At 37.6% G+C, this 16,217-nt stretch overlaps 1 protein-coding gene across 3 annotated transcripts in view; it reads right to left on the reverse strand.

Annotated features, from left to right (window-relative positions):
• LOC134663250 (protein grainyhead) overlaps positions 1–16,217 on the reverse strand; it is a 148,169-nt gene that overhangs the window by 31,920 nt on the left and 100,032 nt on the right. For 2 of the 3 annotated variants that reach the window (XM_063519652.1, XM_063519653.1), the window contains exons 4-6: positions 10,449–10,617; positions 9,683–10,105; positions 4,264–4,415 (exon numbers count right to left, since the gene is read on the reverse strand). In XM_063519652.1, coding sequence (XP_063375722.1) covers positions 4,264–4,415; positions 9,683–10,105; positions 10,449–10,617 — 744 coding nt within the window. The remainder of the gene's footprint in view (positions 1–4,263; positions 4,416–9,682; positions 10,106–10,448; positions 10,618–16,217) is intronic. The other variant, XM_063519654.1, reaches the window with a different exon arrangement.

Genomic DNA, 16,217 nt, shown 5'->3' on the forward strand with positions numbered 1-16,217 from the left:
AAATGCAAACCAAATAGGTGCAGCAAGTTATTCGCTGTAATGCATTGTGGGACAGGCATCCGTGCATTCTTGCATATTATGTTCATAAATATTAATGGCGAGGGCAATATTTTTGATATAATCAGTCTGATATTTTATTCTTTATTATAGCTTCAGATAAAATGTACTTACTCAATGTATAGAAAAGTAATTTAATTCAACGATCACCATTAATTCTTCGGAATTTTTGAGACCAGCTTAATCTCCGTCATACAAACGCAATTAGCGTTCATCAAGGACAACATCAATTTACACACCTTCTACTACTACCTACAGTCGATGGTCACGAAACGGCATTTAGCACCTTTTAGAAAAACTATCCCTCCCCGATGGGTCATTGTAAGTGAGAATACCTATACACACAACACCGACAAACAGTTATACTTTAAGTGTAAATACTTTTAGCATTTCCTTGTTGTTTTCGTTTCTTTCTTGGTCTATAAATATGAATTTATTTTATGTACTGTCTCTATTTACACTTTTGTAGATTTTATTAATGTTTTGATACCTATAATACCTAGTGCAAAGAGTTAAAAGTAAGTACAGTCAAAGATTTTAATATAGGACCCATTTTGTACCTTGCCACAATGACAATGACAATAGTATGAGGTCTCTAGCGGCTTTCATATTTATTGTCACTGTGACTAGGTACGAAATGGGTCATAAATTATACTCTTCGACCGTACAACCTATAAAACCAGCTTGTGATACCAAACCATCGGAAATTCTTTAATAATGGACTAATACGTAATAGGCTTGTTAATAAGGACCATGAAAATATTCCCTCAGCTGTCGTAAATACATATATATTTTTGAGGCCTTTGTGGTATTAAAATACTCTTTAATGCTATTAAAATACTAGTGGTCCATATTATTTTACTTCCTTTATAATATTTTTTATCATAAATAGGTAAGAATTTGTATTGATAGGTCGATCACTTAGGTGGTTAAAAAAGTTATGGTGCGGCATTTTATAGTAAGTATAGTTCGTTTTTTTAGCATTAGAAAAAAGGTAAACAATCTTGATGTGTCTTTTAATTGAAAAACATGTTTTAAAAATAAGTCCCGGCAAATATGTAATAATTATGAATCTAATACGATCATTTATATTCATCTGCTTTCATAAGTACAAGTTACTGATTTTTAAAAAGCGTTATCAATTAAAAGACATGTCAAGATCGCATACCTTCTTTCTAATACTAAAAAAACGAATAGTGAGGCGTTTTTGTAGAAGGTAGGTTGTTTAACTTAATACAATACAAATACAAATCAGGCGCACTTAGCCCAGGCCTTTACCCAGTCCATAGTCAAACAATAACATCTTACCAAACGCCTCAGTAAAGTTGTAGATTTGTTGTTTATAATATTTATTTTAACTTATGTGTCTCTTGTTAGTAAAATTTATATAATGGTCATGTGTCCCTATTTAAGATATTTACTTAAACATACGAGAATTAGATATTTTTTCTACTCCCGTACCTTTATTTGTCATTTAAAAGGTCGTACACACACCTTTAAACCCCATATGTTATAATAGTTGTCAAGACAAGTCTTTAGTCTATTCCCCAAAAAAGTATTTGTGCATACACGCAGTATCTTTTTGGTACTTTTATGACACTTCGTGTAATCACCACTTAAAAAATATTGTATGAAATACATTGTTGCCAACCTAATTTTACTTGTCATCTCTGACAGATGAGTACTAAGTGCATTGCTGCCAATTTACAAAATATTCATTAGGTTCTATAGTAGAAACAATAAAATTGCTTCAGAAGTCAGAAACGCGCATGTGACACCCGTAATATAGCAAGATCCATAGACTACGAACACCGCTTAGCGTTGCTTGTTAGTCTCCATAGGCTACTGTGGCCAAAATCGAGAAAAAACTATCCAAAATTGTAATTTAACTAAGAGCAAGTACCAGGGCCTCATGAGTTACAAGAAGGTGTCGCTGACCAACCGGCCGTGGGGCGCGGGGCGCGGTTGGCCAAAAGCGAGAAAAAAAAATATCGAAAATTGTAATTTATAGTTGGTCAAACCAATTTGTCAGTAAATAGGTACATATAAAACTATTTTTATCCTTTTCTTTTGGGTGCTAGTACTAGTGTAAGACAAAGATAGTATGATTATCTCTGTCTATGTTTGAAATAAGACAGTCCTTTACGCACTATAACTAAGAGCAAGTACCAGGGCGTCTTGAGTTACAAGAAGCTGTCGCTGACCAATCGGCCGTGGGCGCGGGGCGCGGTGGCCGGGTTTGGTTTGTTTACCTACATATATGTCCTTAGATATGATTGCACTTGTTAAGTATTATTTTTGTTGAATGAAAAATATTTGTATTTATTTACAATTTTTTTTCAAAGTAAGTGCTTGGTCGTAGAAAAAGTATTGTATGCAACGTTGTTTAACTGAGTCAAAAAATACTCGTGGCGTCTTTATTAACAATTTTCGGCTTCGCCTCAAATTGTTACTCACGCCACTCGCCTTTTTTGACCCCTCTTAAACAACGGTTGCATAAAATACTATTATGATTGAAACTCGATTGATACCTATTATAATTAGTACCTTTAAATATCTTGAAACCCCGTCGATGGTGCTTCAGTATATATGTACAATAAACACAATATGATTGTTGTTAAATATTATCGCGTTAAATTCTACTTGAGCCACTACTTTTTCTTTTATTTTGAGGTAATTAGACTCCTACGTTTAGGATAGCATTGCGGTAAACACACGCAGTACAAAATGTTTTCCTAGAAAGGGCCTGGCCGAGACACGCGGCGAGGTGCGAAGTGGTCGGTCAATAAGGTCGCTCAGGCATTAGACGGTGTGCCTGCGCGCACACACACCACACTTACTTACCCACAAACGATTTAATCAAACTGTTTTATGCCAATGTTTGTTCTATCTGTTTACAGCAATTCAGTAAATTGTTCCGTTTTCGGTTCGAGCGTTAATTAAGGACTCCAAATTGAGGGGAATTGCTTAACTAATTTTCAAGCCTTCATCAGTGCATGGAAATTTCAAGATCAAATAGATTAGGCACAGTATTTTTAAAACTTCCGCTTAAATACTTTAATTTTAGCAAAAAGTGGACAATAATTATTTTACGACCACGATTCAAATTAAAATATATGCTGACATTGGAATTAGGTACACAATTATGTTGATTTACGTGGATCGTAATATATTGCAAACGTGCTCTTAATGTGACGCGATATCGATTATGATGTGTCACGTTGACCCTCTACTATTCAGGCTTAAGGAAAACTACTAAAATTATACATCTGGTAGTACATTAACGCGCTCTATAAATTTATAAGAATTAGCATAGTACAGCAATACAAAATAGAATTATATAGTAAGTAGTATAGCAAAAACTTACGATACATATTTAGAAATTTTGGTACTGCTGCTGATTATATCATATAGTAAATTATTGGGACAATTTTATTTCGTTTACATGCACTTGCACCATCCCACTAACCCGGGGTTGAGCGGAGCGGAACAGCTAAGCTAGCGTCAAATTGTACCGGTAATCATGGTAACTTCAGGTTTAACCGGTTAACCCCGGATTAGTAGAATGGTGCAAGTGGGCCTTATAGGTGCAAAGATTGACTTTCCGGGAGTCAAATCTGGGATAACACGTACTTATAACAACATCAATTATAAAATTTACTGGAAATCTGCCAACAGCAAAATTATAATTATTTAATTATCCGTTAAAGCCCTTATAAAACTATGTTATACAGATACACCGTGCCTGGTGTAACGGAACCGTGGGACCGATTCACTCCTCATTTCATGGATACCATCTGAATTAAATTATACGGCATCGTGTAATATCCCTGTAACTTCGAGACCACTAAGACACCCACCACCCACTAGGCCCACTAGGGCATGCTGAAACCATAGAGAAAAAAATACATAGAGTGCTCACTCCATACATCAGTTTTAGTACCAAAAAGACTATTAGCATCTAGTATCGAGTAGCGGAACTATCAGTACTGCTACTTGACAATAGATGTAGCACCGACCGGAAAGTCTTATGCTGTTGAGATAAGACTTTCCGGTCGGTGCTACATCTATTGTCAAGTAGCAGTACTGATAGTTCCGCTACTCGATGCTAGATGTAGACACTGAAATTAATAGTCTGAACTGATGTATGGAGTGAGCACTCTTGTCTTACTATATTTCTCTATGCTGAAACATAGATTTACTTACAATTTGGCAATTTGTATCTTATCGGCGTCATTTTGTCTGCCGAAGTCGTGCCAGGGGCGCGTGCGCGGGGGCTGGACGGGCGAGTGGTGCGCGGACGGCGTTCCCCGCCCGTCCTCCGGTGGTTGCTGGCAGATCACTGTGTAGTCGAACGACTGTGCACACAAAAAAAAAATATCTCACACCACTGAATATATTTATTTTCATCTTTAGATAGCCCATATATCTTTTTTAGCCTTTGCTAATAGTTCGCAATTCGATGCCGATTTTAATGAAGATCGATATTACGATATTAAAACAAATGAAGAACTTCGGATGATCCAAACATAAACTATTTTTGCCATAATTACTCATGATCATCATCTTCCTCGCGTTGTCCCGGCATTTTGCCACGGATCATGGGAGTCTGGGGTCCGCTTGGCAACTAATCCCAGTAATTGGCGTGAGCACTAGTTTTTACGAAAGCGACTGCCATCTGACCTTCCAACCCAGAGGGTAAACTAGGCCCGTATTGGGATTAGTCCGGTCATAATTACTCATGATAAGGAAAAAATACTTATCCATAATGTAGTGCCGATATCTATCTTAGGTAAGATTCCATTTAATATTTTAAGATTTTTAAGTAATATGTTATTCTAAATGGGGGTGTTGTTGACGACTGTATTTAAAATAAATTATTTGAATAATTTCACACCATGCATAAAATAAATCACTAGAAGATTACTAAGAATACGTAGATTGCAGTTACATTTAGACACAATTTTTATTTCATTTAAAGAATAAGTTGCACGTGACGTCACTCTCCAATTCCATAGCGGCTATAGTTCGTTTCATTACATTTAGCATTAGAAAGAACTTGAAAGAAGGTAAGCGATTTTGTCATGTCTTTTAATTGAAAAACACTTTTTAAAAATCAATAACTATTACTTACGAAAGCAGAAGACTATAAAAGATCGTATTAGATTCATAATTGTTACATATTTACCGTAACTTATTTTTAAAATGTGTTTTTCAATTAAAAGACACATCAAGATTGTTTACCTTATTTCTAGTGCTAAAAAAACGAACTATAATCGTTATTACAGTCCCAAAAAAGAAGCTGATTTGTCTTGTCAATTAAACACCCTATTATTCTCAATTCAAAAATGTTATTGGTCGGTGAAATGAATATTCAACTCGCATTGTTATGACAAATATCCAACTCAATTTCCTTGTCACGATAAAGCAAAATCGTGCAATAGTTCACCCACTTATTAATAAGAACAACGTTTAGATAGTAAACGTCGATCAACAATTTAAAGTCCTTTGCTTGGTTGTCTATTAGTCTTATGAACAAATAAAACCTAACATAATATAAAGAAGGAAGAAATAGAGTTACATATCAACCTAATACATACGTAGGTATATATATATATATATATAATTTATGTAAAAGTGAGATTTCTTAGTAGGATAGATTGCCATAGTTTTTAAATTCTGTTGAACGCTGTTCAGTTACTGCTGTACCAGAGTTAAGTACTATATTTTATATTTACATATCGTATGATTTTCCTAATAGCACTTTTAATCTAAAAGTTATCTATATGAATATTTTATGGGCCAGACAGATTTCTTGGCGATATTTACCTACCTACATTCACAGCACTACCCGCGAGTTTCGTAATAATTATTAATATGTTTTTCAAATACTTCATAATAATAAAAAAATATACCATCACATATATTAGTAGGTACAGGTAATAATAATACACCACAAACAGACAACATAATATTCACCTTTCGTCAAAACCTGAACTGGATAATCGAAGTAGTAAATTAAAACATAGACACTAGATCATAAGTTAGTATATCAAACAACGTGGTTAAAAGGTTATGAAACTAGTACGTCTAGCAAAACCTACTTTTCTGGAAAAGAAAAGATACATGCAACAACAATAACTCATGCCAGCACTATGGTATTTGTGTATACTGTGTTATTTGTGTAAAGACAATTTAAATACATACATTGTAAACACTATGCAAACCCTACTATGTAATGCCCACTTAAAATCATCTAATACATTTGCAAGTTGATTCACCTACGTAGGTACATACGGCGAATAATAAATAAATAAATATTATAGGACTTTTTTACACAAATTGACTAAGTCCCACAGTAAGCTCAAGAAGGTTTGTGTTGTGGGTACTCAGACAACGATATATATAATATACAAATACATAATTACATAGAAAACAACCAAGACTCAGGAACAAATATCTGTGCTCATCACACAAATAAATGCCCTTACCAGGATTCGAACCCAGGACCGCGGCTTAACAGGCAGGGTCACTACCCACTAGGCCAGACCAGTCGTCAATAATATTGAATATTTGTAGTTATTTCAAGTAATGTATATCCCAAGTGACCGCAATTTGCGAAAAAGATTGCGATTTCAAATCACGTTCGTGCAATTAACTCTGAGGCATTTGGATTAAAGCTCCATTTTTAGCGTTGGCGTGTTTTGGTGTCGGAGTTTCCTATCATCAAATTCCTGAATTGTAATGACACTTGGCAAGGAACGCGTTGAAGTCTTTTCCTACGAATGCCTAATTTCGTAGCAACGTAGCGCTCTCCCTTGCTTAAAATTAGGATGCTACGGATAGGTCACATATTATTATGTCGCGAGGTTTTTAGAATAGCTCCAAATGATTTTTTACAGTACATATGGGGCTACTTTTCCGCACTATTGCGTAAAATAGCACTTTTCGTGCGTATGTCGAAACTTTAAAGTGTCATATGTACTGTAAAACGTTGTTCGATACACGTGCGAATAGGTAATTCGCAACTCGTGTCGATTTAAAACACTCCCTTCGGTCGTGTTTTAATTTATCGCCACTCATTTCGAGTTTCCTCTTTTTCGCACTTGTATCGAAAACAACTATTTTTATAAAAAAGTAATTATATTGATATGATTATTCGCCAATCTTATTTGTTTTTAACTTGTATCTTTTCTTCTTCGTGATGATTAATCATTTTTGTCAATTAATATTTACCTAATGAATTATGTAAATCTCTTTGATTAGGAAATATGTTGATTACCTCATCTCTACAGTTTAGTATGTATAAACAAAGTCCAAAATGTATTAAATAGCTTAAATTCACTTAAATACAACCCAGCAAATTAATTATAGATAGGAATATACTTAGTTACATTGTTCATATTTTATGACAAGATACCTAGGTATTAACTTCAGCAGAAAAATGCAGACCTATTTAAATATAGCTGAAAGCTCTTCGGTAAGTGTTTTTAATGTCCTACAAAAAAAAATTGTTTATTTCAGACTTTTACATCCATAGTGTTAGTCTATGTATCACAACAATTTTTTATGAAAAAATGTATCCACGAATGTAGTGTCGATACAAACCCGATAGGGTTTCACGGCACTTTTTTGTTTGAATCAATGTAAAATTTTAATATAGCATAAATAAAAAAAATTAAATTAAAAAAGTATTATTTTTGTGGATATTTTAACGCAAGTTAATTCGAAAGGCAGGGCGTAGCGTAGAGGTGGGGCGTAATTAACGTCCCGCGAGTTTTCACCGTCGAACGGATATTGCTTTGATAAATAACCAATTACACGAACGGGTGTTTTGAGAGATACTCTGTTACACTAATGTTTTATGTCGAAATCTTCCGTGAATAAAGTCCAATTGGCAACTAATTTATGATAATGGTTTCTCATTAAAATTTCATTGTAAGTGTGTCATCGGCATTAAGTAGTTATCTGTTATTTGCAGGTATGACGTTACTTTAATACATTTATACATCTAGTTTTTGTCTATTTGTATCGAGCTGTTCAGATATTTATGTACCTATCAGTTTCTCGTAGGCGACATTTACTATGGATTCGATAAATTTGTTTATTTAAAAATATACCGTATTTTACTATAATATATGAATTATATGACCTAAATAAACTGTTAACGTAATTGTACATATATAAGTAATAAAGAAAACGCGAAGTGCTAGTTATAAATGAAAAATTTAGGTACGTATATTACGGTATAAGTAAGTATAAGGTACCTATTTAAATTAGATACTTACATTATGTTAAAGCAAATTGTTATAAATTGTTAAGTAGAAAAACAATATACTTTCTATTTTCGTGTTATGATCATTAAAAGCAATTGGCTATGCCGATTCACTACCCTATCTAGTCGTATGGCACAGGTACGTAATATATAGGCAAAACAATCAAAATTACTACAAAATAATTATAAACTCACTAATTAGACCTAGGTAGGTCTAGGTTCTGCTTCATAAGTTCATACTTGTATAGGTGTCATTACAATCAGTTTTCTATGCAATAATGACTTGATTGAGTGGTCCCGCGCACGTAAACAATAATCCAGTCAATTAATGCGCTGAGAATTGCATATTCTACTAACAGGCCATGCCCCACGTGCAGTTAGTAAACTTTACAATTGTGTTAGTAGCGCCGCCGTATATTTTACATTTTACTATTGCTCTCATTCAATTTGATTAGCTCATATTTCGTTCAGTAAGGTGACAGTAAACATCAAGCGAAATTTATATGGTGCCAGAGTGAATTGCAAGCTCGAGTCGGTGCAACAAGAGGCAAATTAATAAACTCAATCCGGTGTCATTGTGGTGCTAGGTTGTCAGTCGCCTACTTCGTGCGCACCGCGCCCTGAAAACCGTCCTTCAAAGCAGCTTATCACCTAACTGGGTTATGGTATGGTCCATTTGTTATTTTAATTTTCGCAAACATTGTTAATGCTCGGAAACGCTCTAGGTAGGCACATGATTGACCCCGAAGGTTACGCTGCGGCGAGCCATTGTCTGACTGAAAGAGCAATTACATCAATGTTCCATACATTAGTGTTTAAAATGTACCTACTCTGTTTATATCCCAATAGAACTGTGTTATGATTGGGTAAAGATTTGAATTCTTATTGGATTTCATATATACATTATTTTTGCTGGTTAGAAACCATTTTAGCAGAAAATTTCGATACTTATTTATATAAAATAAAAAGATAAACTAAAGCCATGGTTCGGCAACACACTTATAAGGTTATCAGCGTTGAATAAATATTGGTAATTAGAGCTGAGCGCGGGTGGGCTTTGATGACTTAATTAGTGAAAGAAAACTTATCTGCATATCTACCGACATTCTGTTATAAGGTGTACCTACATAAAATATTGTCAACTATTTAATAGGACCTATATATTGAAAATAAAATACACTATCCGTTATAAATAGGAAGGATAAAAAAATATATTGAGTTGTAATAAGATATCGTAATCAAGGATGACTAACTAGGTACATATAAACGTGTTGTGTTGTATAAGTGTGATAAAGTGGTGAGTGGTGTGGTGTAAGCATCCCGCCCGCCCGCGCCCGGGTGTGCACCGACCTGCTGAACGGCGGTGTGATCCCTGGGGGTGACAGCATCAGCGCCAATTCCACTGTCCGGCGAGGGCAGGTCCACGGTGAGCCCGGCCGCCGCGATCACGCTCTTGCTGTGGTAGCGCGGCGCCGCGTACCGTTCGCCGAAGGCCGACCCCGGCGCCGCTTCTGCATCCCCGTAGGGCGGCGCGGACCTCTGCTGGTAGCCTTCACCCACAAAGTACTCTCTGTAGTAGGGCTCGACGGCGAAGGCGGCACCGGAGGGCTGCCGCGAGTACTGATCGCCATAGGGCGTCGGGCTCGGGGTGCCGGGCGGCGCGAACATCTGCGCCGCGTACATGGCGGCGTCGGGCAGCAGCGAGCCGGCCGAGGAGGCGCGCGACGGCACCGGCGACGGCGACGCCGCCTCGCTCGCCTCGCCCACCGCCACCTGCGGACACACGCGTCTGTTACACGCGTTCTCCCACGACAACTGTCCGCTCCGCAACGTCGACGCGTACATGCCGCGTCGAAGCACAGTTCACAGCTTCACGTACACTAAGGTTTATGGTCGGTGACACGTTCACATGAATAATCCCGGATGAGTATACAGGTCCTGGGGAAAGGGTGCATCAGGGTAAAGCGGGTTAGGGCGCGGGCGGGCGCGGCTAGTGCGTCGCGAGCACGAAGCCCGGCGCATTGTACGGAGACCGCGATAAATAATACATGAGTGACCGGTAAGGAGTGTGTGAGTGCGTGCGCGCGCGACGGCGGCGTGCGGACGTGTGACGCACCTTGTGTCGCGGCGGCTTGAGCGCGTGCGCGTGCGGCTCGGGCTCGTCGGCCACCTTGCGGCTCAGGTCCTCGGGCTCGCGCTTCACGAGCCCCGCGTGTAGCAGCCCGGAGAGCTCGCCCAGCTCCGCCCCGTGCGCGCCATTGGCCGCCTTCAGCGCCGATCCGGCCCTGCGGAGGGGAGATAGCGGTGATTGGCGCCGCCGACGCTGCGCGCGCGCTACTCGCGCCGCGACCTCGCGCAGCGCAGCGCGCAGCGTCGTTACAGTTGATAAGTGTACTATTCGCGCTATCATTATCCTGCAACTGCGCTAACTGACATATTGATAATTTACATTCCTTCACATTCTACAAACAATCATCTTCGGCTCAACAATTACTTTCATATTATCAACGGAATTAAAAGAATACTTAATACGAGTATTACAAAATAAGTATCATTTCAATAAATATTATTAAACACATTTCCATTAGGTAATAAAAAGTAGTAGGGGAGAGTGGGCTACATCGCACCAACTCTAGTTTTCCTATTAAACAACCTAGTTTAGAACAAACTAACGAAAGAGTAATATCATAAGCATAACTTCTGACCTACCCTACCCAGTTATAACTTAAAAAATCTCAATTAACAGTAGGTATGTACCTAATTATAAATACATGGTGTAACAAAAATAGTGGGCATAGGTAGGTACTTATTCGGTATCGTGTTCTGATTAGGAAAAAGTAGAAGAAAAAATTTTTCGACGCGAAAAAATTAACGTTTCGTGGTGCGTTTTAACTATGTAATTCTGTTCCAATTGAACTTGATTTTCATTTCATTTGAGTAGGGGAGGCATTTAAAAAAATATTTGGCCTAAATTTAGATAATTGCACATTTTCCCAATGACACTGCTACTCGGTAATTGGTGCCCATAATGATGGGTTTTTTCCCCGATTAACCTTTTCGACGCCGTATCAAACACAAAAGCTGTCTCTCAGACGCCACGTCACCGAAGTGTCAAAACTGAAATTGAATTTTATGCATATGCACCTAGGTCTATGTTGCTCTGTGGTCTATGACCGATTAATACGTCTTTGGCGTTGGACCTGCGGTGCGTATATATATCGTCTTTGGCGTCCAAAAGGTTAATGAATTTGGAGAGAGATAATTATCATATCATTGTCAAGCCAGGATCAGTCTTTGAGTTTCAAAAAACGCTTTTTTGCTTGAAGGCTTGTGCCTTGCTTGGTTTGTGATTAACTCGACCTGTGTGAAATTGTCCCTTAGTACCTAATAAATATTTAATAAATACACTTCCAGAAAGAAGTGTACAATGGTAGGTACCTATTTTTAGTTTGCTTAGTGTTAGGATGGATTAAGGTATATTAAATACTTTATATAAATAAAAATAAAAAAATCTTAACTTTATATAGTTTTTTTAGTTGAGCCGTGGCAAAATGCCGGGACAACGCGAGGAAGATGATGATGATATAGTTTTTTTTAAACATGTCCATATTCTGAATATTACTGATATACCTACATGTGCAGATGTAGCTACTAATATGTACACGTATTACACATCACATAGGTACATTTCCCATTTTAAGAGAGGAATGCTGTTCCTTGGAAATTCGTAGCTCCGTCAAGATATTGCAGGCAAACCTACTTAGTAAAATATTCCAGTGAAATAATTTGTAATATGAATATTTGTGTCTTTTTTTAATGAAAACATTCGCGCTACGAAGTACTTAGTACCACACGAGAAACGGTCGAACATTTGTTTGATTTGTTGGCGTTGCGGCCACCTCCGCACGCCGAGCGCAGGCGCGGTTTTCGTCGGCACTGCGATGTCAGTGCGCGCCGATTTATGATAATTGAAGACAAGTTTCATTGGCGTTCAGATGTTTATTTTAGATAAGAGTCTCGCGCCGCACTATTTCATGCGTCCGAATTGGTCGGGACGCGCGACCTCCCGCAAGCTCGCTCGCCGCCGCCCGTGTCCGATTGCAATTCTCGCTTTGCTCATACTTAACGATTTATGAAAGCGATTTGTAAGAGAAACACGACGAGTGTGAAATCGCTCATCCGATAAGATAAACCGCGTATGTGAAATGTTTCGGGAAACGTCGACAGTGTTTCTACACAAGAGAGATGCGGCGCTAATTTGTTTCGCGGATTAATTCGGCAGCGCCAACGACGGTCAGGTAAGTCAGGATGTCGAGTGCACCGTCGATCGTACGAGATACCGACGTATCTCCGTATTTACGTAGTTACTTACGTAAAAGATATTCAAACAGATTTTACGACAATGACGAGCTACGGAATGAAGTGGCATAGATATCGTTATTCATGCGAGTGAAACATAAAGCGATGTTTGCTTGTCGTTCATTGTTGGCGCCTTGCAAAAACGTTACACAAAGCGCGCTCCGCTGACAGCTGAGTCGCGGCGCCTCGAGACACGACCGCCAACTTCGCTCGCGGCCAAGCTTGCTGATCGCGAGTATCGCGACCCAAGCTCGCGAGACGTCATCCATTGTATCGAGGCGTGTGTCTAGCAGTATGTGCTTAAGTTAGAAGAATAATTCGAGCAACACTGCAATGAGGCGACTTGCACTGAAATTCATATTATGTTCATCCCTACAACCCCGGTCTTTACTAGTAGATGCAGCTAAGATTTTTTTTTAAACTTAGACGGTTCATACCAATCGCCAACCAATTAAAAATATCAACCATTTTTATTTCCCGACTTACTTTACAAAACCAGTCATTGTAAATTGAATCCGTTTCTTACTAAGGTAATTTGAGCGGATTATTCTGATTAAAAAGTTACTCTCAATTTGTGAATATGTCAGCTAAACCTTCACTGGGTACCATTTCAGATAGCACTTGTAGCGAGGCGTCGAAATCGCGAAGTGAGCTACGCCTGCCAAATATTAGTTTTTATAACACTTTATACTCTCGCGTTTTGTACACATATTTAATTACACAAACGTCGGAATTAAAGGTAAAAACAATGAAATTATATCGCGGTAGACCCGTTTGTGTAATTAAATAAATATTAGTTTTTGTCGATTATTTCTCCTCTTTATAAATAAGAGTATTTTATTCAATAATCAACACATCCGCCGAATGCTCATGTCCCCTCTAACATACGCGGTTATTTAGGAATCCTAACATCATAACTTGTTACTTGATTCCATTCCACTCGATAACCACTTTCCATTCACATAAAAAACAAGTAGCTTGTACCTAGCCTGTTTATAAACGGTGATGCTATTAAATTATACAAACAAAAACTCGTCTAGAAATTGGCATATGTATCATTAATGAACTCTAGTAAGCGTTTATCAGGAACACTGGAACAGGTTTACTTGTAAATCATATCAAGCTAAGATTAGCTGTGTTGGGTGCTAAATTCTTTATTAGTGCCTACTTACTTAAAATATAAGATTAGTACTAAGTTAATAAATATGTAATTTAGTTCTAGGACAATAAACATTTTAAAAAAATTGAGAACTTATTACAATTAAATAGTTACCCAAAAACTTGACATATAATAAACAGGTATTATTTACCTACGTACCTAAATTTCGAACATCATTATATACCGGCTGTGATAAATAAATTTACAAGTATATTTCTAAAATGTATATTGGTAAGTAGGTTATACATAGGTAAGTATTATAAAAGATCAATATGTAAAACTTACCGTTGCCAAGGAAATAATTGTATTCATTCCAAAACTTACCTGCTAGCCAAGATAACTTTAATTTTGATAAGGAATTGAAAGGAATCCGTTACGAACACGAATCCCAAAGTTTAGATCAGATATCAGTGTCATGTTGCAAATGATTACCATAACAGTGCCGGTAATAAAAGGATAAGAATGAACACCTCTAGCATCCGACTGCTACATTTTACATGCAAATAACTATTTTCTTATCAAAGCAAATCGAAATACGCGCGGATGCAATTGCCATTATAATTATTTGCAATGTTTACTTAACACCCTTTCACACATGACGAGATCGCGACAATGCGATGCAAGGGGTGCGCATGGGCAACCCTATCCTAAGCACCAACTCAGAGACGCACGGATTGAAAAATCTCCTATGAATCACAAAGATGATAAACTTTTGGTATGCTCAAGAATAAATAAAGCATAAACTGTGTGATTAGTAGAGGTTCAACTATTATTATAGTCACCATCAGAAATATAGAATGTACAGAAATGTTTGATCATTTCTATGCTCCGATATATCTAATGACGACTTTGTTAAGAGTAATAAATATCCAATAATGTAAGAATCAATATCTAGTATAATGTACCTACTTAGTCGAAAGTAATTCATACAAGTAATTGCGTAATGTTTAAATTAAAAATAATAACTACCGGCAAAGTAGATGTCGGTCATGTAATATTCAATAAACTAGCTGTTGGGAAATGTAAAGAAGCTTAATGATGAAGAAAACCAGTGAGATAATGAAGTGAATGAACACTTGGTAGTGGTATCGCGCGCGGTATCTCCCGCGGCGACAGTTTATCCGTTGCTTGACGAATAGATTAGAATCTATCGCGCGACGGAGACCGCGCCGAGGAGGAGGCGCTTGCAGCGGATGCCCGCATCGTAATATCAATGCTATTTGAATATATCATTCCGCTAAATGTAGGTTTATTGCTACTTTTCTCACGGAACTAATACATTATCAAAAACTTTAATTGAAAACGATTTCGCCATTTGTCTAAGCTATTAAAAAGATTTTAGTTACACAGAGCCGTAACGGTGATTAATAATAAGCCGATAAACATTTCCCTAATCCTAATTAACCGAAAATAGCGAAAAGGTATAATAATAAAAATAAATCAGCATGTCTGTTAGTAATGTTGTTAATAATAATCCGCAAGCGTAACGACTGTTAATTCAAATTCTTGACCGTTTCAATGGGAATGTTCGCATGATAAAGAATGGTCAATAAGAATGGTCAGCCCCGATTTGATATTTCGCTACGTAATGGCCGGCCAGGGACATAACGATGTTCCTATCTTTTTATGCATTATCTTATAAGGGGGTTGGGTGTTTCCAAGGGAATTGAATGGTATTAACTGCTTTGCCATTAACAATACAGTCGGATCGTCAAGAGAGAACCGGTTCTCTCCTAAATGGGTCACACGGTTCCAGCTCCTGAGTTTTTGCCGCGGCATTACCGAGCATCGCACTACCAGGGATCCTTATGAATCATTTTGTGTTACAATTTCATTATATTTAAAACTGCTTACAAAAAATACCTACCAATAAACGCCCAACAGGTATGTATATTGTTTATCCTGACTTCCATTATAACATTCATAACTGATCCATTACAATATTTATTGGTTTATAGGAGATAATGAATTCCGAGTTTTAGGGTCATATCAAAAATGGTAATTTTATAATTAACGAAGTGTCGCTACAGGATTAATTAACGCGCCGACAGTGGCTTCGTCGAACCTTCGCAATTTAACATGTAGGAAATCCCACTGAACATTATTTTTATTAGGTATATTTTATTACATGGCCATTAACTTAATTTATATATATGTCTATGGGTAATTCCAATATTAATGTATTGTAATAAAGTGATCCGGAGAGAGGAGAAAATGTTTTCCCGTTAGTGGTGCTGGTGAGTGTGAACAGCGACAGGTTCAAAGGGCGCGCCCCTCCCCGAGACATCCCGCCGCGCGTTTCTATGCTAATCTTAGAGTTAGCATTCGACAGCGTCCAACTTATATTAATGGTTATAGCCGCCCGTT

Source organism: Cydia amplana, chromosome 4 (genome assembly GCF_948474715.1).
Source record: "Cydia amplana chromosome 4, ilCydAmpl1.1, whole genome shotgun sequence".
NCBI classification, from domain to species: Eukaryota; Metazoa; Arthropoda; class Insecta; order Lepidoptera; family Tortricidae; genus Cydia; species Cydia amplana.